The following is a 25074-nucleotide window of genomic DNA, read 5'->3' as shown; positions in this document are numbered from 1 at the left end:
CTGTTTTATGTAACCATTCTTGTGGTTCTGTTCACCGAGCTGGGAATTTGTGTTGCAGACGTTTCGTCCCCTGTCTAGGTGACATCCAGAGTGCTTGGGAGCCTCCTGTGAAGCGCTTCTGAGATCTTTCCTCCATCATTTGTAGTGGTTTGAATCTGCTGCTTCCAGTTGTCAGTTCCAGCTGTCTGTTGCAGTGGTCAGTATATTTGGTCCAGGTCGATGTGCTTATTGATTGAATCTGTGGATGAGTACCATGCCTCTAGGAACAGTCAGGGAATTCCTAGAGGCATGGCACTCATCCACAGATTCAATCAATAAGCACATCGACCTGGACCCAATATACCGACCACTGCAACGGATAGCTGGAACTGACAACCGGAAGCAGCAGATTCAAACCACTACAAATGGCGGAGGAAAGATCACAGAAGCGCTTCACAAGAGGCTCCCAAGCACTGAGGATGTCACCTAGACAGGGGACGAAACGTCTGCAACACAAATTCCCAGCTCGGCGAACAGAACCACAACAACGAGCACCCGAGCTACAAATCTTCTCACAAACTTTGTAACCATTCTGACGATTTTGTGGTTCAAAGGATCAAAGGATATCAATTTTATAACTGGAAGCATTGTAGTTCATGTTCATAACTTGTTGATATGTTTTTCAGGAAACCCAATTGTTATTCACTCTATATAACAATTAAATTAATGTACAATACCATAAAAACTTGATACCTTGATCAGGAAGGTATTTGTGGAAATAAGTGTACAGTAGTGAATAAAGGATTAATTCACAGGTATTTCTTGAAGTAAGTTGCTTTGTATTAGGACAAAAGAACTTATTAGTCTACATACCTTACATTTGTTGCTGTGTTACCTGGGAGTAATCAGGCACATATAATAAATGATAGAATTGAAAATGTTGTAAAAATAAGTGCAAGTTCATGACTGTCAGCATGGGGTAGACTTTCCACTTTGGACAGAGTTTTGAATCTGGAATTGTGCTGATTTTAATAACTGATGCTAAGGCTCAAGTTTCTGCTTAAAATCATAATTGTGAATGTGAACCCTGTCATGAAACAGTACATTTAGTCAATGTAAACAAAAACAGTTCACATTTATATGATGCATTTCACTTACTACACATCATAAGATACTCAACCAGAGCATTACAACAATAACATCAACTTATATTCCTTTAATGTAAAAAAATCCCAAAATCCCTTAAAGAAGCACTAACTGCCACAGAACCAGATGAGAAGGTGTTTGTTCACATTATTATGATAGTATCACTGGACAAGTCAAATTCCAGAATGAAACCTAGCTTGATAGACCGTATGTTCAATTTGTTTTTTCTTAATTAATATGGTGGATAGTCACTGAAAAATATTTGCATAAGGCTGCACATGTTTTTAAACAATAGAACTTAGGTCTATTCCACAGAAGAAAACAAGCAACTAAGTTATGAGCATTAGATCTTAACACAAGTTCAACGTTTCCCAAGTCTCTCCCTACTCCCCTATCTTATTATGTTTCTATTTTTTTGATTAGATTCCCTACAATGTGGAAACAGGCCCTTCAGCCCAACAAGTCCACACCCACCCTCTGAAGAAACTCAGACCCATTTCCCTCTGATTAATGCACCTAACACAATAGGCAATTTAGCATGGCCAATTCACCTGACCTGCACATTTTGGACTGTGGGAGGAAACCTGAGCACTTGGAGGAAACCCATACAGACACAGGGAGAACGTGCAAACTCCACACAGATAGTCGCCCGAGGCTGGAAACAAACCTGGGATAGTGGTGCTGTGAGGCAGCAGTGCTAACCACTGAACCACTGTGCCACCCACTTACCTGACTCCTTCCAGGATCTTTCCAGGGGATTGTAGACACGATTTAGTGAGTCTGCTGTCACGACCTTTTCACAAAGCTGAGGGCCCCTAATCTTTCTCAATTCTAATAATTTGGAGATTTCTGTCTAAACTTTCCAAGCCTCTCTCAAACACTACATACTTCTGATGGAGTAAGCTTCTGTGAACTGCCCTGAGTTCTTGCTAGAGGACAAACCTAAAACTTGCTTCTGAATTCAAATCTGGTGTTTTCTTATGTGGAGGTGCCGTCGTTGGACTGGGGTGGACAAAATCAAAAAAATCACACAACACCAGGTTATAATCTAACAGGTTTATTTGAAGTTAAAAATCACATAACACTAGGTTATAGTCCAACAGGTTGATTTGGAAGCACTAGCTTTCGGAATGCTGCTCCTTCATCAGGTGGTTGTGGAGTATAAGATTGTAGGACACAGAATTACATTACATTACATTACAGTGTGGAAACAGGCCCTTCGGCCCAACAAGTCCACACCGACCCGCCGAAGCGCAACCCACCCATACCCCTACATTTACCCCTTACCTAACACTATGGGCAATTTAGCATGGCCAATTCACCTGACCTGCACATCTTTGGACTGTGGGAGGAAACCGGAGCACCCGGAGGAAACCCACGCAGACACGGGGAGAACGTACAAACTCCACACAGTCAGTCGCCTGAGGCGGGAAATGAACCCAGGTCTCTGGCGCTGTGAGGCAGCAGTGCTAACCACTGTGCCACCGTGCCGCCCATTTATAGCATAAGTTTACAGTGTGATGTAACTGAAATTATATCTTGAAAAAGACATGGATTGTTTGTTAAGTCTCTCATCTTTTAGAATGACCATGTTGGTTTCAGTTCTTTCATATGTGAAGCCCAGAACTTTTTTGAAGTTACATTCTCAAGTGAACTTCAACAATAGGTGCCATGTTGGCCCAGATAATGCATTGAAGGTGTGAGATGTCCTATGTGAGGCCAATGTTCAGACTGTTTCTAAATGAAAAAAGTGATTTACAGAATCTTACATGGATTCATGCAGTTTTTGAGCAAAATAAAATGTAATTCTGCAAGTACAAATTCACCCCACAAACCTCTATATGTGTGTGTATGTGGGTGTGTCCGTGGGGGGAATATGAGTGTCTGCGAGAGAGTGTGTATATTTGTGTGAGTGTGAGTGAGAGGTATAGGTCTGTGAGAGGGTTCGTATGAGTGTATGTGTGAGTTTATGAGAGAGGGGCTCCGTGAGTATATTGGTCTGTAGGAATGTGTGTGTGTGTGTGTAGTGCAGTGGGGGTCACTTGTAGTATGACATGAACCCAAGGTCCCTGTTGAAGCCATCCCCAAGGGTACCGAACTTGGCTATCAAGTGAACTTGGAATTCACTGTCCAAAAGGATGGTAATGGCAGGAATCCTCATAACATTTAAGTATTTAGAGGAACACATGAGATGCCAAGGCATACAGGACTATGGGCCAAGTCTCAGAAATGGAACTATGGTAGTCAACTGGTTGTTTTTGACCCATGCAGTCTTGATGGGCTGTAGGGCCTTTTATGTGCTGCAACCCTCTATGAATCTATGACTCTAAGATCTTCATTGTCTCTGTTTTAAATGGACAACCACTTCTGAAATTAGTTAGTTTGGTCCTAGACTCTCCCACTAGGGGAACCATCTTCGACACATCGACCCTGTCAAGTATCCCCAAGAATCTTATATATTTCAATAAATTTGCCTCTCGCTCTTCTAGACTCCAATGATGTCAATATTTTAACCCTCTTCTGAAAAGTCCTCCCTACTCCTGATCATCCTTGTGAACCTCCTCTGGACTCTCCAATGCCAGTATATCTTTCCTTGGATAAAGGGACCAAAATGAATAGAATAGCAATTAGCAATTTATAGAATAGTAATTTATTGTCACTTGTAGTTTTTACAAAAAAATACGGTGAAAGGTGTTTAAGTCGTCATAGTCTGGCACCATTGTAATAACAAATTATATTTATTTAAAAAAAACATTAAGACAAAGTCCATCTTAGTTCAATACACGGCTCCATGACCCCTGAGGTCGAGGAAACCCACCACCTCAATAAATCCCTGGCTGAACACACCATGGTCCCGAACAAGCCGCCGCAAGAAACCCAGGCCAGGTTGGACCCTCAATACTAGGTAAAAACAATGACTGCAGATGCTAGAAACCAGAGTCTAGATTAGAGTGGTGCTGAAAAAGCACAGCAGTTCAGGCAGCAACCGAGGAGCAGTAAAATCGACGTTTCGGGGAAAAGCCCTTCATCAGGAATACTGCCTGAACTGCTGTGCTTTTCCAGCACCACTCTAATCTGGACCCACAATACCGTTGAACGGCCGCCAAAGCAGCGCAACCCATCGTAGGACCCAAGGGAATGTAGCCACGAGGAACGGCTGGATCTATGATTTGTAGATGCCAATGTTGGACTGGGCTGTACAAAGTTAAAAATCACACAACATCAGGTTATAATCCAACAGGTTTAATTGGAAACACTAGCTTTTGGAGTGCTGCTCCTTCATCAGGTGGTTGTGCTACACCGCATTCTCCACTGCAGCACAGTCTCCTTCCCTAAAGCCATCAAAAGAAGGTAGGGTGAATTTTGATGTTAAAAAATGATAATAAAGATGCGGCAGACCTGGTGATCAGAAGCAAATGGAGGAGGAGCTCGAACACTTTATATCCTGCCTCCGCCAATGGTGTGGGTTCTAGGTGTGGTCTGAATTGTGACTTCCCAAGATTTAGATTTTTGGATTCAGATTTTATTGTCACATACCTGTTTAACTTGCTCCTGATATTTATATACCCAAGTCATTGGAGTTTAAATTTGCCTGATGACTTTACAGAATACTCCTATCATAATTTATATGTGCTTACAAGACAAACAGTAATAATTGGCGTCTAAAAGTAAAGTGTATTTGTGCAGTATGTGTACTTTAGAATCCCTCGTGACAGTTTTGGAAAAGTGCAGACACTGCCTTCTTTCAATGATGCCCCGCCCCCTCTATAAACCACACCCACTCGCCGAAGCTCGCGTTGTTATTGGCTAATTCGAATAGCGCTTTCTGCCGGATCAAGGGCGGTTCAACAATGAATGAGGTGCGTGGGAGGGAGGACCCTGGCGGAGTCGAGCCCAGCGCAAACTGACAGGAGGTGGGTAGTGAGGGATTATCCAGTCCGGAGTAGGGCGGGAGGACAGCAGGACCCTGGAGGAGCCGGGGAGCGCGGCCACTGGCGGATCTTCAGGTGATACTTTGTCTCTTTCTCTCGTTACATTTTAGAGACAAAGTTTCTGCCGCTCCCCGGGAAGGAGTTACTATAAACGCTACAGGTGAAGTTACCTGTGGGGTTCAGGATGGTACGGCGGAGAGCAGCAGGTGGTCGGAAATGGATATGTAGGAAGGTACACAGGGTTTAGTGAATACAGAGAAGTCGTATGGGGGTTAACGTGGATATAGCGAGGTGATTTGGCGATTATTATGGGTATAGTGAGGTTATTTGGGGATTAATGTGGATATGGGGAGGGTTGTAGCAGATACGGGGGAGATATAAGTTTGGTAAAGACAAGTACAAAGTGATTTGAAGGCATAAAAGGGAGGTAGAGGAGGGTAGAGTGCGTATGGGATGATACAGGGGTTTAAAGCAAGTGCAGGGAGGGTATAAGGTTTACAGATTGAATGCAGGAGAATTGCAGTAGGATAATGAGGATCCAGGGGCTAGATGGGGTACAGGGGAGTTTATAAGATGGCTAGAGGGGTTAGGAATGCAGAGGGTTAGAGGGGTATAAGGGATGGAGGACTGCTGTGGATATGCCTGGGTGGGGAGTAGGTACTCAGTGTTGAAATTTCCAATCTATTACTTGTGGGATTGAAGTTGTAGTGAAGCTCCAACACTGGGTGATGCCAATCAGGGCAATTGTGTTTGTGTTTGAGCTGGCACAGATTTAGGAGCTGGAATGTAGGATAGAGAAAAGAAAGGTGAGGTTGAGCCTTGTTATCATGGATTTGTGAATTTAAAACACTGAAGAACAGGTAACAAGTGGATAATAGTGACATTGGGAGCAAGGGGTGAGAAGGGATGGATGGGCTTTTACTGGGCAAGGCTGGGGGGTATGGGGAAAGGTCTAATTGTGAAGATGAAGCTACACAAAGGCTGGGCAGGGGATTATTGTATCAAGCAGCAAAACATTATATTTTAAATGAATGTTAAAATTGCATTCTAGTGCCTATCCATGCCCTGTTAGTGCAATTAAGTTTGTGCCTTTGAGTGCTGTAAATCTGTCTAAATATTTTTACATCTGCTATCCTCTGTGATATTTTAAATTTCTTAAGTTTCACCTTTTCAGTTGATGATGTCATAATAGACAAAGTTACCTCTACTAACTCAAGTTCCCAAACTTGGGTTCCTCAAATCAATACCTTGCATTTGAAATATAAAGCTACTTAAAAGGAGCTTGTGTTGTGACTGCCTTTTGAATGCAGTGGGGTAAACCATGTGGATTTTAGAATGAACAGAAAGTCCTCTTTCACTCTGACCCCAGATCATCACTTGTGAAGCTTTACCCCTTTTATACTCTCTTCCCCAGCTTTTGGTCACTTGAACTAACAGTCTACTTTTGTGCCTTGGCGTCAAACTATTTCTGATTAGGCACCTATGAAGAACATTGGGGTTTTTACCGTTTTAAAGGAATGAAGTTATTTTCTTTCTTTCATGGAATGAGAGAGTCACTGGCAAGGCCAATATTTTGCTCATCCCCAGTTGCATTTGAATGGAGTAGTTTGCTCGGTCATTTGAGTGCGTTTAGGAGTAATCAGTGTTGAGAGTGTGAAGTCACAGGTAGTCAGATTAGGTAAGGTCAGCAGTTTTCCTTCGTTAAAGTGCATTAATGGACCAGGTTCTTGTAAACATCTGAGTCATTTCTATCTGCCATTACTGATGGATTCAGATTGGCTTTAAATTAAATCTGCAATGTATTAGTTGAAATTTAAATTCCAATAACCACTGGAGTCATGTCTCTGAGTAATGAGCCAGTCTTGCCCCAAATACAGATGCAAGATGCAGTGTTGTTTTGGAATAGAAAAAGTAGGGGCTGGAAGAGACCACGAGACCCCTTGCTTCACCATTTGATAAGTTCAAGATAATGAGCTGCCTGAATCCGCCTTCCTGTCTCATTCCTATATCTCCAAATTCCTTCAGTGTTCAAAATCCATTGATCTCAGTACTAAATATATGCAACAACTGAGCATGCAGAGCTATGTAGGATAGGGAATTTGAAAACTTCAAATCTTTTTGAATAAGGACAGTGTTCGATTGCCTGTATGCAGGCATATCCCTTTAAGGCTACAGCACTTCAGTTGATAAGTGAATGTTGGGTGATCTCATTCAGAGGTTAATTGCTATTCAAAGTCTGGATTTGTGAGTTGGAAAATCATGCTGCAGACCTTTCCTGCGAATTGCAAGGTACAGTCTTTGTTAAATACTTGAGTACTTTTGTACTGTTAAATGCTGTGACAGACCATGTACTGTGATGTGCCAAGCAGGCATATTTTGTTAATTGGGCATTCTGTACCCATTAATGGTTACTAAACACAACACAAAATTATCGCAGTCAGGTTTACGTGATGCAATAGCATTTCAGTTCTTGCCAAGTTTCAGTCATGCCTCCTGTTCAGTGTTCACTGTTGTATATGGCTGCCAATAAATCAAAAATTAACTAAGTTCATTGTGTATAGTCCAGGATCAAATGGAAATTGTCTTTTGCTGTTTTTGTTTTTTAAAACGCTTTTGTCCCTTCACTCCTGTGTATTATATTGAACAGATTAGTTTACAGGGAAAGTCTGTCTTTTAAAAACAAAACTGTACGAGCTGTTTGGCCAGATTAATGAAGTAGATTTAAAATCTCTAAAGAGGGGAGAGAGAGGTGGACAGGGAATTTGAATGTTTAGGGTTCAGGCAATTAAAGTGCAGCTGCTAATTTTGGAGTGATTGAAGTCAGGCATCCTCCAGCAGTCAAAATTGGTAGAATGCAAATACCTTAGCTTGCAGGGCATGAAGTTACTGACAGGAGGGCTGAGGTCATGGAGGGATTTGAACAAACCAATGAGAATATAACACTAATCAGTGCAAAAAGTTCCAGATTTCAATTAATCCATGCAGAAAGACTTGTTTCCTTAAGCATGTATCAAGGCACATACACTTTGTTCTGTTCTTCAGTTTTGTGCACTTGGATCTTTCTCCTTTTCAAACAGCTAAGAATTTATTTTTGAAAAAAGGAACTTGAACATTCTTCTGGTTGTCGTCATTACAAAAATGAGTCACGTTTGTTCGTCTGTGCAACAACAAATTTGCCTGTAGCCTAACCACTCCCAATCTAATGTGACAAAAGACAGAATTGTTCAAGGGCATATAATGTTTGTCTATTGGGATAGGAATGAAAATAAACACGTGTTGTAATCATAAGTGGCATGCTGGCTCAATGAGGAGCAGTTTCCCTCTCTTAAGTCAGAGGTTGTGGTTGAAAGCCCTGCTGCCCTTTACTTTTAGATGGTCGTGGGTTTGGAAGGTGCTGTGGAAGGATCTTTGGTGAATTCCTGCAGTGCATCTTGTAGATTGTACACACGACTGCTACTGAACATTAGTGGAGGGAGTGGATGCTTATGGATGTGGTGCTAATCAAGCGAGCAGCTTTGTTCTGGATGGTGCCAAGCATCTTATGTTGTTGGAACTGCATTGATCCAGGCAAGTTGGGAGAATCTAATTTACTTCAAGTTTGTTGTATTGTGTGTGGTGCAGTGTAGTACAGAAATATTAATTTCTATTTTTCATAATTTCAACATTCACAAATATAAATTCCTGATATTTACATGCATTTTGGTGAATGTTTTCAATGATGTGAGATATTGTGAGCTGTATTGATGGGTTTAGACTCAGGATGTGCTCTATTGTCCGCCTTAGCTCAGTGGGTAGCACTCATCTAACTGAATGCAATGGGGTTCAAGTGTTTTCATAAAATTGAGTACAAAGTGCAGACTGACACTTTAGTTCAGTGATGTCAGAATGTGGCACTTTTGGAGGTGCTGTCTTTCAGGTGTGACCTTGCCTGCCCTCTTAGTTGGTGGTTAAAGGTTCCATGCCACTCCTTTTGAAGAGGAGGTGGTGTATTTTCCATGTTATCTTGGACCTTATTTTATCCCTCAGACAAGGTCACGAAAACAGGTTGTTGGTTGTAAGAGCTCGCTATATGCGGGTGAGATGATACTTCCCACATTGCAATAGTGACTATACAGCCAATTGTTTTTTGGCATTGGTGAGCCCAGACTTTGAGTACTGTGTGGAGTTTTGGTCTCCTTATTTGAGAAAGGATGTTTTGGCTATGGAGGGAGTGCAACAAAGGTTTACCAGGCTGACTCCTCGTATGGCAGTACTGACGTATGAAGAGAGATTTGATTGGTAAGGGCAATATTCATTGGTGTTTTGAAGAATGAGATGGGATTTGATGGAAACCTATAAAAGTCTAACAAGACAAGATAGGGTAAATGCAAAAAAACATGTTCTGATTGACCTGGAAGTGCAGAGCCAGGGACACAGTCTGAAGATACAGGGTGTACAATCTATTTAGGATGGAGATAGGAAGATTTCTTCACCCAGAGAGTGGAGTGTGTGTAGAATTCTCTAACAGTGATTGAGGCCAAAATGTTGAATATTTAAGAAGGGATCATATATATGGGTTCTTAGGGCTAAGATCCAAAGATGTGGGGAGAAAGCTGGTACAGGCTACTGAGATGGATGACTAGCTACGATCATATTGAACAGCAGAGTAGGCTTGAAGAGGCAAATGGTCCACTCTGACTATTTTCTACTTTTTTTTGGGACATTGAGTTGATTTGTGAATGTAAGACTCTTCCTCAATACTTCATGATGGAGATTTCACAGGCCATGGTGAATTTCTAGGCTTTAAAGTGAGGATTATAAAGTTGAATCCATGGCATGCATTCAATTGCACATGAATACTCAGCTCTTGGTATTGTCAAATTCATAGAAGTTTACCACTGTATATTTCAAGATCATAGCTATTTTAGATTTAGTGATGAGAGCAGGACTAGGCCAGTTAGCCTTTGTAGCTTGCTGCACTATTCATGATTGATCTGATTGTGGCCTCAACTCCACTTTCATACCTGCATCTCAGAAACCTTGCCTCACTTGTCAATCAAAAATCTATCTCGCTTAAACATTGGATTTAATACAGGAGAGAATGTTGATGGGGTGAGATGAAACTGGAATGGAGGATGCTTATGTAGATCATGTATTCTGCCATAGACCAATAGGCTAGTTGTCTGTTTCTGGGCTGTCTCTTCTGTAAGTCGAATGCTTTTGTTTTCTGCATGGCTGAGATCTTCAAAATACACTTAATTTTCCTTGATAATTTTCAGGGGAATGATCCTGAATTTGTTAAATGCCTGTGCAAGGTTAATGTTTCTTTGGCTAATGAAAATTAGTGAGGGGTTCAGGGTGAAACTTGAAAGGGTTCAGAGAAGATTTGAGGATGTTATGATTTGGAGGTGCTGGTGTTGGACTGGGGTGTACAAAGTTAGAAATCACGCAACACCAGGTTATCATACAGAGTGCTCCAAAAGCTAGTGCTTCCAAACAAACCTATTAGACGATGACCTGGTGTTGCATGACTTCTAACTTTATACAAGGATGTTGCCAGTGTTGGAGGATTTTAACTATAGGGAGAGGCTGAATAGGCTGGGGCTGATTTTCCCTCGAGCATTGGAGGCTGAGGGGTGATCTCAGAGGTTTATAAAATCATGAGGGGCATGGCTGGGGTAAATAGACAAAGTCTCTTCCGTGGGGTGGCAGAAGTCCAGAACTAGAAGGCATAGGTGAGGAGAGAGATTTAAAAGGGACCGAAGGGGCACTTTTTTCCACGCAGAGTGGTGCGTGTATGGAATGAGCTACCAGAGGAAATGGTGTTGTCTAGTAGAATTACAACATCTAAAAGTCATCTGAACAGGTATATGAATAGGAGAGGTTTAGAGGGATATGGACCAAGTGCTGGCAAATGGGACTAGATGAATCTGGTTGGCATGGACGAGTTGGACCAAAAGGTCTGTTTCTATGCTGTACATCTCTATCTGGTTATGACTGAGATAACAGCATATGTGACCTGCATTTCAACTTTTGATCAGCTTTTTTCAGTTTTGACAGTACACAATTGAAGGCTTAATTTAGCAAGGTGCAAAGTGGCCCAGATGTAGCACCGAGAGATGTATTGTTGATCTCGCTGGCATTTGCCCATCTGATTGCCCTCCTGAATATGACAGTGAACCTAGGCCTCAAACTGATGCAGTCCATGTAGCATCGATCCATGGTTTGGGAGAGTGTTCCAGGAGTTTGACCTAGTGACAGTGAAAGAATGATTATAGTTCCAAGTTAGAATGGTGTGGGCTTTGGAGGGGACCTTGCAGGTAAATGTCTCTATGCATCTACTGTTCCTGTCCTTCTAGCTGGTGGCCAAGAATATATTGACTTGTTTTGAAAGCTGTTTGAGGTCATTTATAAAACTGATGTATTAGAATCATATGATAAAGGAAGCTATTCAGCCCATTGTGCATGTGCCAGCAAATTGGTACAGCTATCTTGTTAGCCCCTTAGAATCCCAAACCACTTGAGCCATTGGATCTTTCAGAATCTCAAATGAAGAATAATATTGGGAAATAGCAAGAGTTTACTCTTCTGTTCAAAGAAGGAGACAGACAAAGCATGAAACTATAGGTATAATGTCTGTCATGGAAAGATGGGAGAATCTATTATTGAGGAAATTATAATAAGGCACTTGGAAGATCATAAGGCAATCATGCAGAATTAAAAGGGTTTTGTGATAGGTATCAGCTTTGACTAATTTAAGGTTTTTGAAGAAGCAGTAAGCTATGTAGAAGGCAGGCTTTGGAGTGTATACTTTGGGAAGGTATTTGACAAGATGCCACATCAAAGATTACTGCACAAAATAAGTATTCACTTCTGGGAAATCCAAGATGGAGGGTGGGAAAAATTTCTGGCTGTAACAGCTGCTCCTTTTTTTTTTTTTTTTTTTTTTTGAGGTATTTTAGGTGCTGGAGGTGATTTCCTCAAATTCCAGGAGCAGCAATTACTGTTTTATATGCTGTTGCATTGTTTTGGAACTTTGGGAAAAAAAAAGTCAAAACAACAGCAGTTTTAAAAGGGAGAAAAGCAGACAAAGGAAGCATATGGTGAGGACAGTGCAGGAGAGAGAGAGAGAGAGACAACCTGCACAGTTACTGCCTTTGCTGTTTTTGAATGCATATATCGCTGGACATCAGAGTGCGTCTGGGAAAATTAAGTGAAATTCGTAACTAATCTTGGAGGAACCTGTTTGGACGAAGTTCACAGCACAGAGTCAGATAAGTTAATCGTTGTTTTAAGTGTGTACAACAGAAAGGCTGCAGTAGTGAGTAGAGTGGGTTCTTTCTTGATTATGTTTTTGGAGATATGTCTCTTGATTAAACTTTAAAATATAAGGTATAACTATTAATTTAACCTGGGGCAATGTTTTGTAGAAGAGTAAGACGGTGTTATTTCTGGGTCTGCAGATAGTGAAGGAGCAAAAATGGCCTTTAGTACAGTAATATGTACTTGTTGTCAGATGTGGGAATCTAAAGAGAGTTTAAGGGTTACTGCAGATTATATCTGCCATAAATGCTGTTGGATGTGAATCTTATCAGATCGGTTGGACAGACAGTTAGAAGCGATGAAGAATTTGCAACAGTATGTGATGGATGGCAGTTTTGGAAGGGGGGAAAGTCTCAGATATAGTAGCATAGATGGGTTAACTCCAGGAAGGGTAAGGGAGGTAGGTACCTAGGGCAGGAGTCTTTTGTGGATATACCCATTTCAAACAAGTATGCTGTTTTGGAAAATGTAGGGGGTGATGGATTCTCAAGGGAACGTAGCACGAACAGCCAAGTTTCTGGTATTGAGACTGGCTCTAATGCAACGAGGGGTACATTGGCTTCCAAGAGATCAATTGTGTTAGGGGATTCTGTAATCAGAGATACAGACAGACGTTTCTGTGGCCAGCAGAGAAAAAGCAGAATGGTGTGTTGTTTCCCTGGTGCCAGGATCAAGGATGTCTCAGAGGGTGCAGAATGTTCTCATGGAGGAGAGGGACCAGCAAGAGATCATTGGTTCCAATGTGGACAATGACATAGGAAGGGAAAAGGTTGAGATTCTGAACGGAGATTAGAGACTTAGGCAGAAATCTAAAAAGGAGGTCCTCAAGGGTAGTAATATCTGGATTACTCCCAGTGCTACAAGCTAGTGAGGGCAGGAATAGGAGGATAGAGCAGATGAATGCATGGCTGAGGAGCTGGTGTCTGGGAGAAGGATTCACATTTTTGGATCATTGGAATCTCTTTTGGGGTAGAAGTGACCTGGACAAGGATGGATTGCACCTAAATTGGAAGGGGACTAATATACTAGCTGGGAAATTTTTGTTAGAGCTGGTCTGGAAGATTTAAACTAGTAAGGTGAGGGGGGTGGGATCCAGGGAGATAGTGAGGAAAGAGATCAATCTGAGACTGGTACAGTTGAGAACAGAAGGGAGTCAAACAGTCACGGCAAGCAGGGACAAGGTAGGACTAATAAATTAAACTGCGTTTATTTCAATGCAAGGGGCCTAACAGGGAAGGCAGATGAACTCGGGGCATGGTTAGGAACATGGGACTGGGATATCATAGCAATTATGGAAACATGGCTCAGGCATGGGCAGGACTGGCAGCTTAATGTTCCAGGATACAAATGTTACAGGAAGGATAGAAAGGGAGTCAAGAGAGGAGGGGAGTGGTGTTTTTGATAAGGGATAGCATTACAGCTGTGCTGAGGGAAGATATTCCTGGAAATACATCCAGGGAAGTTATTTGGGTGGAACTGAGAAATAAGAAAGGGATTATCACCTTTATTGGGATTATATTATAGACCCCCTAATAGTCGGAGGGAAATTGAGAAACAAACTTTTAAGAAAATCTCCGCTATCTGTAAGAATAATGTGGTGGTTATGGTAGGGGAATTTAACTTTCCAAACATAGACTGGGACTGCCATAGTTTTAAGGGGTTAGATGGAGAGGAATTTAAGTGTGTACAAGACAATTTTCTGATTCAGTATGTGGATGTACCGACTATAGAAGGTGCAAAACCTGACCTACTTTTGGGAAATAAGGCAGGGCAGGTGACTAAGGTGTCAGTTGGGGAGCACTTTGGGGCCAGCGATCATAATTCTATTGGATTTAAAATAGAGATGGAAAGGATAGACCAGATCTAAAAGTTGAAGTTCTAAATTGGAGAAAGGCCAATTTTTACAGTATTAGACAAGAACTTTCGAAAGCTGATTTGGGGGCAGATGTTCGCAGGTAAAGGGATGGCTGGAAAATGGAAGGCCTTCAGAAATGAGATAATGAGAATCCAGAGAAAGTATCTTCCTGTTAGGGTGAAAGGAAAAGCTGGTAGGTGTAGGGAATGCTGGATGACTAAAGAAAGTGAGGGTTTGGTTAAGAAAAAGAAAGAAGCATATGTAAGGTATAGACAGGATAGATCGAGTGAATCCTTAGAGTATAAAAAAAGTAGGAGTATATTTAAGAGGGAAATCAGGAGGGAAAAAAGGGGACATGAGATAGCTTTGGCAAATAGAATAAAGAAGAATCCAAAGGGTTTTCACCCATACATTAGGACAAAAGGGTAACGAGGGAGAGAATAGGGCCCCTCAAAGGTCAGTAAGGTGGCCTTTGTGTGGAGCCGCAGAAAATGGGGAGATACTAAATGAATATTTTGCATCAGTATTTACTGTGGAAAAGGATATGGAAGATATAGACTGTTGGGAAATAAATGGTACATCTTGCAAAATGTCCAGATTACAGAGGAGGAAGCGCTGGATGTCTTGAAACGGGTAAAGGTGGATAAATCCCCAGGACCTGATCAGGTGTACCCGAGAACACTGGGAAGCTAGAGAAGTGATTGCTGGGCCACTTGCTGAGATATTTGTATCATCGATAGTCACAGGTGAGGTGCCAGAAGACTGGATGTTGGCTAACTTAGTGCCACTATTTAAGAAGGGTGGTAAGGACAAGCCAGGGAACTATTAACCAGTGAGCCTGAAGTCGGTGGTGGGCATGTTGTTGGAGGGAGTCCTGAGGGACAGGATGTACATGTATTTGGAAAGACAAGGACTGATTAGGGATAGTCATCATGGCTTTGTGCATGGGAAATCATGTCTCACAAACTTGATTGATATTTTTGCGGAAATAACAAAGAGGATTGATGAGGGCAGAGTAGCAGATGTGATCTATATGGACTTCAGTAAGGCGTTCGACAAGGTTGCCCATGGGAGACTGATTAGCAAGGTTAGATCTCATGGAATACAGGGAGAACTAGCCATTTGGATACAGAACTGGCTCAAAGGTAGAAAACAGAGGATGGTGGTGGAGGGTTGTTTTTCAGATTGGAGACCTGTGACCAGTGGAGTGCCACAAGGATCAGTGCTGGGCCCCCTACCTTTTGTCATTTACATAAATGATTTGGATGCAAGCATAAGAGGTACAGTTAGTAAGTTTGCAGATAACACCAAAATTGGAGGTGTAGTGGACAGCGAAGAAGGTTACCTCAGATTACAACAGGATCTTGACCAGATAGGCCAATGGTCTGAGAAGTGGCAGATGGAGTTTAATTCAGATAAATGTGAGGTGCTGCATTTTGGGAAAGCAAATCTTCACAGGACTTGTACACTTAATGGTAAGGTCCTAGAGAGTGTTGCTGAACAGAGACCTTGGAGTACAGGTTCATAGCTTGTTGAAAGTGAAGTCTCAGGTCGCTAGGATAGTGAAGAAGGCGTTTGGTATGCTTTCTTTTGTTAGTCAGAGTATTGAGTACAGGAGTTGGGAGGTCATGTTGCGGCTGTACAGGACATTGGTTAGGCCACTGTTGGAATATTGTGTGCAATTCTGGTCTCCTTCCTGTCGGAAAGATATTGTGTAACTTGAAAGGGTTCAGAAAAGATTTACAAGAATGTTGCCAGGGTTGGAGGTTTTGAGCAAAAGGGAGAGGCTGAACAGGCTGGGGCTGTTTTCCCTGGAGCGTCAGAGGCTGAGGGGTGACCTTATAGAGGTTTACAAAATTGAGGGGCATGGATAGGGTAAATAGGCAAAGTCTTTTTCCTGTGGTTGGGGAGTCCAGAACTAGAGGGCATAGATTTAGGGTGAGAGTGGAAAGATATAAAAGAGATCTAAGGGGCAACGTTTTCACACAGAGGGTGGTACGTGTATGGAATGAGCTGCCAGAGGATGTAGTGGAGGCTGGTAAAATTGCAACATTTACGAGGCATTTGGATGGGTATGTGAATAGGAAGGGTTTGGAGGGATACGGGCCAAGTGGAGATGGGACTGGATTGGGTTGGGATACCTGGCTGCATGGACGGGTTGGACCCAAGGTCTGTTTCCATACTGTACATCTATGATTCTATGTATTTTTTCTTTGGAGAAGTTAACTGATGCATTGGCATGGAGTGAAGATTGGTTAGTTGACAAGAAACAAAGGATGGAAATAATTGGGCCACTTTTTGTTTCACAAGCTGTGACAAATTGTGCCCAACAGAAATCAGTATAGAGGTCTCAATTATTTACAATTCCTATTAATAAAATGGATGAAAGTACTGAATGTATGATTGCTAAATTTGCTGATAAGAAGATAGATAGGCAAGTGGTTTGTGAAAAGGATGCAAGGGGTCTGCAAAAGGAATGTAGATGGGTAAGTACACGGGCAAAAAATTGGCAGGTGGAATATGAAGTGGGTAAATATGAACTTGTCCACTTAGGCAGAAAGAATATTTATTTATTGTTAAATGGAGGGAAACTCTGTGGTATTCAGGGATCTGGGAGTCCTGGGTATGGAAATGATCAACGTGTTATTCGGTACAGCAGGAGATTGGAAATGCTGTAGATTATTGCAAGGAGGAATAAACATCAAAGTAGAGATTATTTGTATACTGTGGTGAAATCACATCTGGGAATACTGAGAGGTTTTGGACACCCCATTTAAGAAAAGGTGTAAGTGCAGTTCAAGGAAGGCTTGCTTGACTGCTTCATGGGTTTGGGACAGTTATTCTACGAGGCAAGGCTTGACAGGCTGGGCCTGTATCTATTCGCATTTAGAAGGATACTTTGAAACATATTTGATTCAAAAGGAAAATACTGCAGTCACTATATTGGAAAAGTTACTTTGATTTTGAGGTGGTTTGTTATATTAATTAACAAATTGGTCAGTATTGTTTGACAATGGGTTTGCTGTGAATAATGAGTGATTATTCTAATAGAAAGCTTGTTTGACTACTAAGATTTGAATTATATTCAGTATGAAATGCCAGTCACTATGTTAAGTAATGCTGTGATCATGAGGATAAGCAGGATTTCCTCCCTGTTCAACAGCAACCAGGTGATCTAATCATTGTCACACTGTGATATGTGGGAATTTGCATTATGCAAATGAATTGCTGCATACTGAAGTACAGGTACAGCACTGGAACATCCTGGGGTTGTGAAAGACCCAAATAAATGCAAAAACTTGTTTTCTTTCCTATCTGAGTAGCAACTTTTCAGACTGTTATGTTCTGCCTTGTGGGCATTTCTCAATTCGCTCCATGACCTCAGCTGAATCAGTGCAACAAGGCCAGAATCTGTTGCTGAACAGTTTTTCTTTGGAAAAAAGCCTACCGAATGCCAGTCTGAAAGCTGGTCAAAGAGAATTTCTCTCTGTCACAGCTGTGTGGCACTTCAGAAAAGACAAAATTGCATTTCAGTAGCACCTTTTCACAACATCAACATGCCAAAGTACTTCAGAGCCAGTGATGTACTTCTGAAATGTAGTGTAATCCCAACTGTTGGCACCTCAGAACAAGTCAGATCCGAGACTGAAACCTGAATTGATAGATGATATGTTTTTGTTTACTTAACATGGTTACTCACAGCATATTCACAATAGGCTGTAGATATTCTTACACAACACAAGTTTATTACACAAAAGATGAAAAAGCAAACAAAAAAATTCTATATCTCGGACAGTTAGATCTTGCAGCAAACAGCAAAAGAGAAAGTTTCAACCTGTATCCCAACCATATCTATTACAGAAACTCCAGTCCAGAGAAATTGTCTTTCTTCTCCAATCTTAAGTTTCCAATTGACTGGTGCTGTCCAGTTTCTTTACTGTGGACTGCAGAGACAATTTTGCACTTGGCATAAACCTTTCACAGTTCTGAGGGCTTAAATTTTTCCGTTCTAACTACTTGAAGACTGCTATGCAAGCTTATCCGGCTTGGAAACTCGAGGCGAGAAAGAACTTGACGTGAATGGCCAACTGAACTGAATTAGTTCTCCTATTAAAAGAATATTGTTCTCCCTTCTGAATTAATCTTTCTTTTCTCATCAGCTGGACAAAAGAAAAACCAAAGATTCATGGATGCTGGAAATCCAAAACAAACAGAAATTGCTGGAGCAATCCACTCCATGATTGGTCCAACAATATTTTAAAAATAAAAACCTGAACTCTCTTGCTCTGAAGTCAAAGCAAAACTAGTGACTTTGTTCTGTTTACTCTGTGCATCAAAAAGTCATCCATTGTAACTTTCAAGACATCACTGCAGGCATATTCTGCCTTATTTAGGTCACTATCCAAATGACTTACTGACCTTTCTTTAAAAAAGACTTGAAAGACCTAATAGATCTCTCAATTTTAAAATTAAAAGTTGCTCTCACTCTTTATGCACCTTCTCTGCAGCTGTAACGTTGTATTCTTAGGTCTGTTTGATTACCCTAATGCACTTTGTATGGTATGATCTGCTTGTACTGCACACAAAACAAAACTTTTCACTCTCCCCAGGTTTATGTGACAATAATAATAAATCATATCAAAATCCTTCTGCCTCTCTCTTAAAATCCACCTTCCAAAAATGATTTTTTAAAATATGTGATGTGGTCTTTGTTGGCGAGGACTGCATTGATTACCCATCTCTAATTGCCCAGATAACAGTTGAGTCAACCACATTTCAGTTGGTCTGAAATGAAACCAAGGCCAAAGTGGTTAAGGATGGCAAATTTCCTTTCCGAGAGGACTGGAGTGAGCGAGGTGGGTTTTGATGACAATAGACAGTGGTCACTAAAATAAATCACAACTGTGGATGGTGAAGATCTGAAATGATAAAAAATGCTGGAGAAACTTTAACTCCACAGATGTTGACAGACCAGTTTATGTTTTGTGCCTAGTGACCCTCCTTCAAAATGTGAATGAGGGCCACTGGATTCAAAACATCAACTCTGCTTTCTCTCCATGGATGCTGCCAAATCTGCTGAGTTTTTCTTGCAATTATTTTCTGCTTTTATTATATGCTTATTGTTAGGCTAGTTTTCAGTTATAGAATGTAAATTTCACCATCTGCTGTGGATCCATGTCTCCAGGTGTTCTGGGTTCCAGTGACATTACTACGAGTTTGTCACCACCCCCGGTTAGACAGCTTTCAGCATTATTAACCATTGTTGTGATATAAGAAACATAGGAGTCAATTTGCACATGTCAAGTTTGCACAGACAGCAATCAGACGATCCCCCAACAATAGCCTAGAATTTAAGGGGCAATGATGGTGAGTTTAATTGTGCTGCCAATATGCAAGTCTCAATTTGTGAGGTAGGAATTGTGAATTCCTTGTGAAATGCTACACAATTACTGAATATTTTGTGCAATTCTGTCATTAACATCAAGAAAATGACGGATCTCTCCCAGTCCCCCGTCCAGTTTCATGAAATTGCATCTTATTACAACCAGGTGAGGAAGGGAGTGCACTCCTCTATTTTGAAACACAGCATGCTCGCCTGCACTGAGTACTTTTATTTCTTTAGATTAGATTAGATTATGTACAATATGGAAACAGGCCCTTCAGCCCAACAAGTGCACACTGACCCTTTGAAGAGTGACCCAGCCAAACCCATTCCCCTACCGTATATTTACCCCTGACTAATGTATCTAACACTACGGACAATTTAGCATGGCCAATTCACCTGACCTGCACATCTTTGGACTGTGGGAGGAAACTAGAGCACCCGGAGGAAACCCACGCTGACACTGGGAGAATGTGCAAACTCCACACAGACAGTCGCCTGAGGCAGGAATTGAACCTGGGTCCCTGGTACTGTGAGGCAGCAGTGCAAACTACTGAGCCACCGTGCCACCCCTCTCAGTCTGGGTCAACTCCTTGTTCTGGAAGACGAAGTTTCAGGTCGACCAAAGAGCACCTTTCACAGAATTGATGGTCCTCCAGGCACAGTTGGTTTTTGTCTCGGGCAATAGACCAGACAGCACAGACTGTCACATCATGGAGGTGATCAGGATGAACCTCAACGCAAACCACTGCATCTCTGCAAACTCTACAAAACAGTCACCTGAGAATGGAATCAACTCAGGTTAGCACAGTAAACTAAAATGAAATTGACTAAACCAAAATGATGTGTCAAATTACAAAGTGAGCTTTCTTGAGTGAAAGGAATTTTGTTAACTACTGCTGCCACCCCAAAATTCTGAAACCATGACTTCAAACACAGCCACATGTGAAGGGTAGTGAATGGTTGGAGATGTCTAGTATATCCAGGAAGGTGAGGGCAGTTGCACTTTCTTGTTCTTAATGTCCTTGGGTTGAGAATGATCTGAGTCTCATCTGGAACTTAGGAAAGGGAGTAGGCCATTCAACCTCTCGAGACTGCTCCACTATTCAGTGAGATCATGGCTGATCTGTAGCAGAAAGCCACTACTTGCTTTTAGCCCATATCCCTTAATTTATTTCTTAAGCAAGAAGTTTTGTGTCTCAAATTTAAAATTAACAGCTAATCCAGCACACACTGCCATTTGTGGAAGAGATTTCCAGACACCTACCGTCCTTTGTGCAATCAAATGCTTCCGAACATGTCTCCTGAATGTTCTGGCTCTAATTCTCAGACTATGCCCTAATTCTAGAATTCCCAATACTTTAAATGTTGTAATTGTACCAGCCTCCACCACTTCCTCTGACAGCTCAATCCATACACGCACTACCATTTGTGTGAAAAAGTTGCCCCTTAGGTCTCTTTTTAAATCTTTCCCCTCTCTCCATAAACCTATGCCCTCTAGTTCTGGACTCCCCCCAACCCAGGGAAAATACCTTGTCTATTTATCCTATCCATGATTTTATAAAACCTACCCCACCTTTTCCTGTTTAATACCTTGAAGACTTTGATCAGATCTCTCTTAATCTTCAAATTCTAGAGAAAAAGGCCTAATTTTTATAACATCTTTTCATATTTTAACTCCTGACATCTGGCTATCATTCTCCTAAATCTGTTCAGTTGTCATCGCATTTCTTCAACAGTGGCAAAATTTGCAGGCACCCTTGAGTCCCTGTGAATAATCATTTCCAAGTTGCATTTTCACTTGTTGCTAGTTTTTTTGAGGTTAAGGGACACAAGTGTGGGAGAGACTTTAGAGGAAAAAAAATTACACTTCCTTTGTGGATTTTAGTGTCTGACATCATTGTATTTTTGTTTAAAGCTGAATGATCTCCACGTGTCTTTCATCCCAACGTGTACCTTCCAAAAGGTCTGTATCAACCAAGTGACACAGATCTCTGCTTCAGTGTCCTTAATTTTTATTTAAAAAAACATAACATTTGTGGATACTGGAAATCTGGGAAAAAAAACAATCTACTGGAGAAAGTCAGGTCCGGCTGCAGAGCATTAGTAGAGAAAGAAAGAATGTTAATGTTTTGAGTCTGATATGATATCTTCAGTATGTTTCAGTGCTTTAGAAATGTCCTTTATAACTAAACTTTATGTTGTTTGTTTAGGTGATCACAGCAGCCATTTTGGGTCAGTTGTCCTTTTTTCAAAGTCTCTGTACTTCATGAAGGTCTGGTGTATTAAACTCAGACAATAAAAGTTGTATGTCAATAGTGAAAGAAACAATGGATTGGTACTTACCTGTTGAAAGGCTGTTTTAATTGAAGGGTTGCTGTTCATGTCGCATGACCTTTACCTGGGAAAGCTACAATTGAAACTGTGAAGTGTCACTGTTTTTCTCAGTTTGACCAATTTCATTGGATAAGGAGATAATGATGGTCCCATCATTTACTAAGCTCCCAGATGCTCTGTTGTCCCCACTGTACACTCATCATCCCATACTCCCAGCAAGTTGTGGCAGAAAAACATTTTGAACTGAAATGTTAAGGAAACAAATCTAACTAAAAGGCAACACTGTGTGGTGTTACACATGAATAAAATCTAAGCCTATGTCTCTGTTTTTATAAACAAGTATATTCTGAAGACAAGAAATGCACTATTGGGTGACTGAACTTTTAAAACCTTTCAATAATATTTTTAAAAATAAGAAATAAAGTACTACATTGTGGTTTGAATCATGTGTTAAACTTATGGTGTGTTATTTTTGTTGCCTGTGATCAATGTTTATTGCAGCTTGGTGTTCCTGAAGATGCAGAACATGTTTGTAATGTCTGAACTTGGCATTTTCTGTCTATGCATGAATAGTGTGCTCTCGACAATGTGTTGCCTTTGTCTCATTCTTGGCAATGGCTGTGCTCCAGCCCCTTTGGTTTTAGTGAGACTTTTGTTTGGTCGAGTGCAATGTCTTCTGGCCTTCTCGCTTCCCCTTGTTCACTCTACCAAACCGTGATTGCATGGGTTCATTCTGCTGGTGTCTGACACAAAGGGTTCACTGTGCTCCTCTGCATGTTGCTTCGGGAAGGAAAGATTTACTCCTACTGTCACTACACAGTCAGGACAGCCCACGGGTCAATCTGAACCTGAGCCTCTTCGCTACAGTATGCAGCATGTTAACTGTTTCCAAAAGAGCAGCCTTTGATTTGTCCACTTCCCACCCAGGATACTAGTGACATTCATTGTTTTTTTTCTTAATTTTGCATATGCAAATATGCCGAATAGGATCACGGACTGGATTATCATATGAATTTTCAATGTGAGCTGACTGGAGAGATTTTCATCAGGCTCTGCTAGTAAAGTGTTTTGGCAGACAACTACAGTCAAGACTGAAATAACTTAATGCTGGTAAGTTCAGTGGTTGTTTTAGGGATGTGTATATGTGGATTGGTCCAACCACTGATGTCAAACAGAGCTGTATGCAAACCCTGAGCTTAACACTGGTATATGTTGTATGCTCAGATCAACTTTATTCTTGAAAATTCAGCATTTTATCCAAAGATGAATTGTAATCTGTGTGTGGAATTTAAAATAAAACATTGTAGCATTCTGCGCTGGGATGGCCATTTGATTTGTTATACCTGTATGGAGGATTTGAGCTAGAGGGAGAGGCTGAACAGGCTGGGGCTGTTTTCCCTGGAGTGTCAGAGGCTGAGGGGTGACCTTATAGAGGTTTACAAAATTGAGAGGCATGATCGGGTAAATAGGCAAAGTTTTTACTGTGGTGGGGGAGTCCAGAACTAGAGGGCATAGGTTTAGGGTGAGAGGAGAAAGATATAAAATAGACCTAAGAGGCAACTTTTTCTCACAGAGGGTGGTACAGATATGGAATGCGCTGCCAGAGGAAGTGGTGGAGGCTGGTACAATTGCAACATTTACGAGGCATTTGGATGGGTATATGAATAGGAAGGGTTTGGAGAGATATGGGCCGGATGCTGGCTGGTGGGACTAGATTGGGTTGGGATATCTGGTCGGCATGGACACGTTGAACCGAAGGGTCTGTTCCTTTGCCGTACATCTCTCTGACTCTATGCAGTCCTCTGAAAGCTCACATCAATGAACCTCCCATCCTGCCTCTCTTCCCAAGGCCCTGGTAAACTGCTCCCTTCAGCTATTTATTCTATTGAATGTTCCCATTAAGTTAGTTTTCACTGCCCTTTCAGGCAGCATGTTTCTGAGCGGCATAACTGCCTCTCATCTCCCCTCTGATTGTTTTGCCAATTATGTTAAATTTGTCTCTGCTTATTATATGTGGTGGTGGTGGTGGTGGGGGTGGAGATTTTGAAGAAAGGAACTTTGCAATTTTAACCATTTTTGTAGCCAAAGGCTAGATGGAGTTTAAAAAGGTGACTTTGTACAGTCTGTCCATTAGCACATGGAAAATCCTGAAATGAGTCTCATTTAAAGTTCATTAAAAAGATTACCCTGGAAGAGGGAGAGGATTTTATAACAATGAAAGCTGAATTCTTCTGCAGAACAGGCATACTGGATTTAAACCACTAATTCTCTTACTCCACTGGAGATGTCTTGGTTAATTTGTTTCATCCTTTTTTTTTTCCAGGGTGAGAGTTGGAATTGTTGAGGAGGAACAATGGCTTTGAAGAAAGGTCTTGAGGTAAAGTTCTACTTTTAGTAGAATAGATGAATTGTGATTTTTACTAATTAAATGTAAAATGTTTTGAGGGCAGAATGTTGGTATTTATTTTTGACTGAAAGCTTCAGGTGGAATAGGGTATTGCAGCATAATTATTCATTCCGCACTTAGTTCAAACGTCACAGTCCAGAGTCAAGTTAGCTAGCATAGCCGAGGAAAAGGGAGAATATTGAAAATATGCAGCAGGTCACAGATGTGTTGTGATTTTTAAAAAAAATTTGATGTCATACTTTTCATGAGTGGATCATGTGAACATACAAATCAGCAACTGAAACAGGTCATTTGGCCTTATGAGCCTGCATGCCAGTTAATTAGAATTTGGCTAGTTTGATTGTAGCTTCACCTCTGTATTCCTGCCTATTTATGACAACCATTGACACAGTTGTTAATCTAGAATCTTATCTCCTGTATCTCTGCCTTAAATACATTAAGTGACCTCTGTCTCCACTGCTGTTTGCGGATGAGAGTTCCAAACACACTCTACCTCTGAAAAAGAATCCTCCTTATCCTCGTCTGAAATGGAAGAGCCTTGTTTTTTAAACAATCAGATTGTAACTTAATTTTTCTAAAATGCTGACCATCTTGTGTACTTCCAGAAACCTTTAGCTTTGTTATTATTTACTCCGTTTGAATTACCTCTGAGTTGTCAGCGGTAGCTCACTGGTCCTATCACCCCTTAGGTCAGAATGTTGAGTGTTCTGGCTTTGCTACAGGGATTTAAGAA

The 25074-nt window shown here is 41.2% G+C and overlaps 1 protein-coding gene across 4 annotated transcripts in view; it reads left to right on the top strand.

Moving 5' to 3' along the window:
• Nucleotides 1-5071: 5071 nt before the first annotated feature.
• The window catches only part of LOC122559775 (GAS2-like protein 3), a 48690-nt gene continuing 28687 nt past the window's right edge, over nt 5072-25074 (top strand). The window contains exons 1-3 of one of the 4 annotated variants that reach the window (XM_043709777.2): nt 5072-5132; nt 22922-23044; nt 24258-24311. In XM_043709777.2, the coding sequence (XP_043565712.2) occupies nt 24288-24311 (24 nt within the window). In that variant the 5' untranslated portion in view covers nt 5072-5132; nt 22922-23044; nt 24258-24287. Of the gene's footprint in view, nt 5133-5152; nt 5290-7317; nt 7347-8428; nt 8625-22921; nt 23045-24257; nt 24312-25074 lie in introns of those variants that run through there. The other 3 variants (XM_043709778.2, XM_043709782.2, XM_087997102.1) reach the window with 3 other exon arrangements.

This window comes from Chiloscyllium plagiosum, unplaced genomic scaffold, assembly GCF_037043375.1.
Source record: "Chiloscyllium plagiosum isolate Xiang-an unplaced genomic scaffold, Cpla_swu_hap1 HiC_scaffold_19, whole genome shotgun sequence".
In the NCBI taxonomy this organism is placed as follows: Eukaryota; Metazoa; Chordata; class Chondrichthyes; order Orectolobiformes; family Hemiscylliidae; genus Chiloscyllium; species Chiloscyllium plagiosum.
The sequence above is the reverse complement of the archived record's forward strand: the minus strand, read 5'-3'. Positions and strand labels throughout refer to the sequence as shown.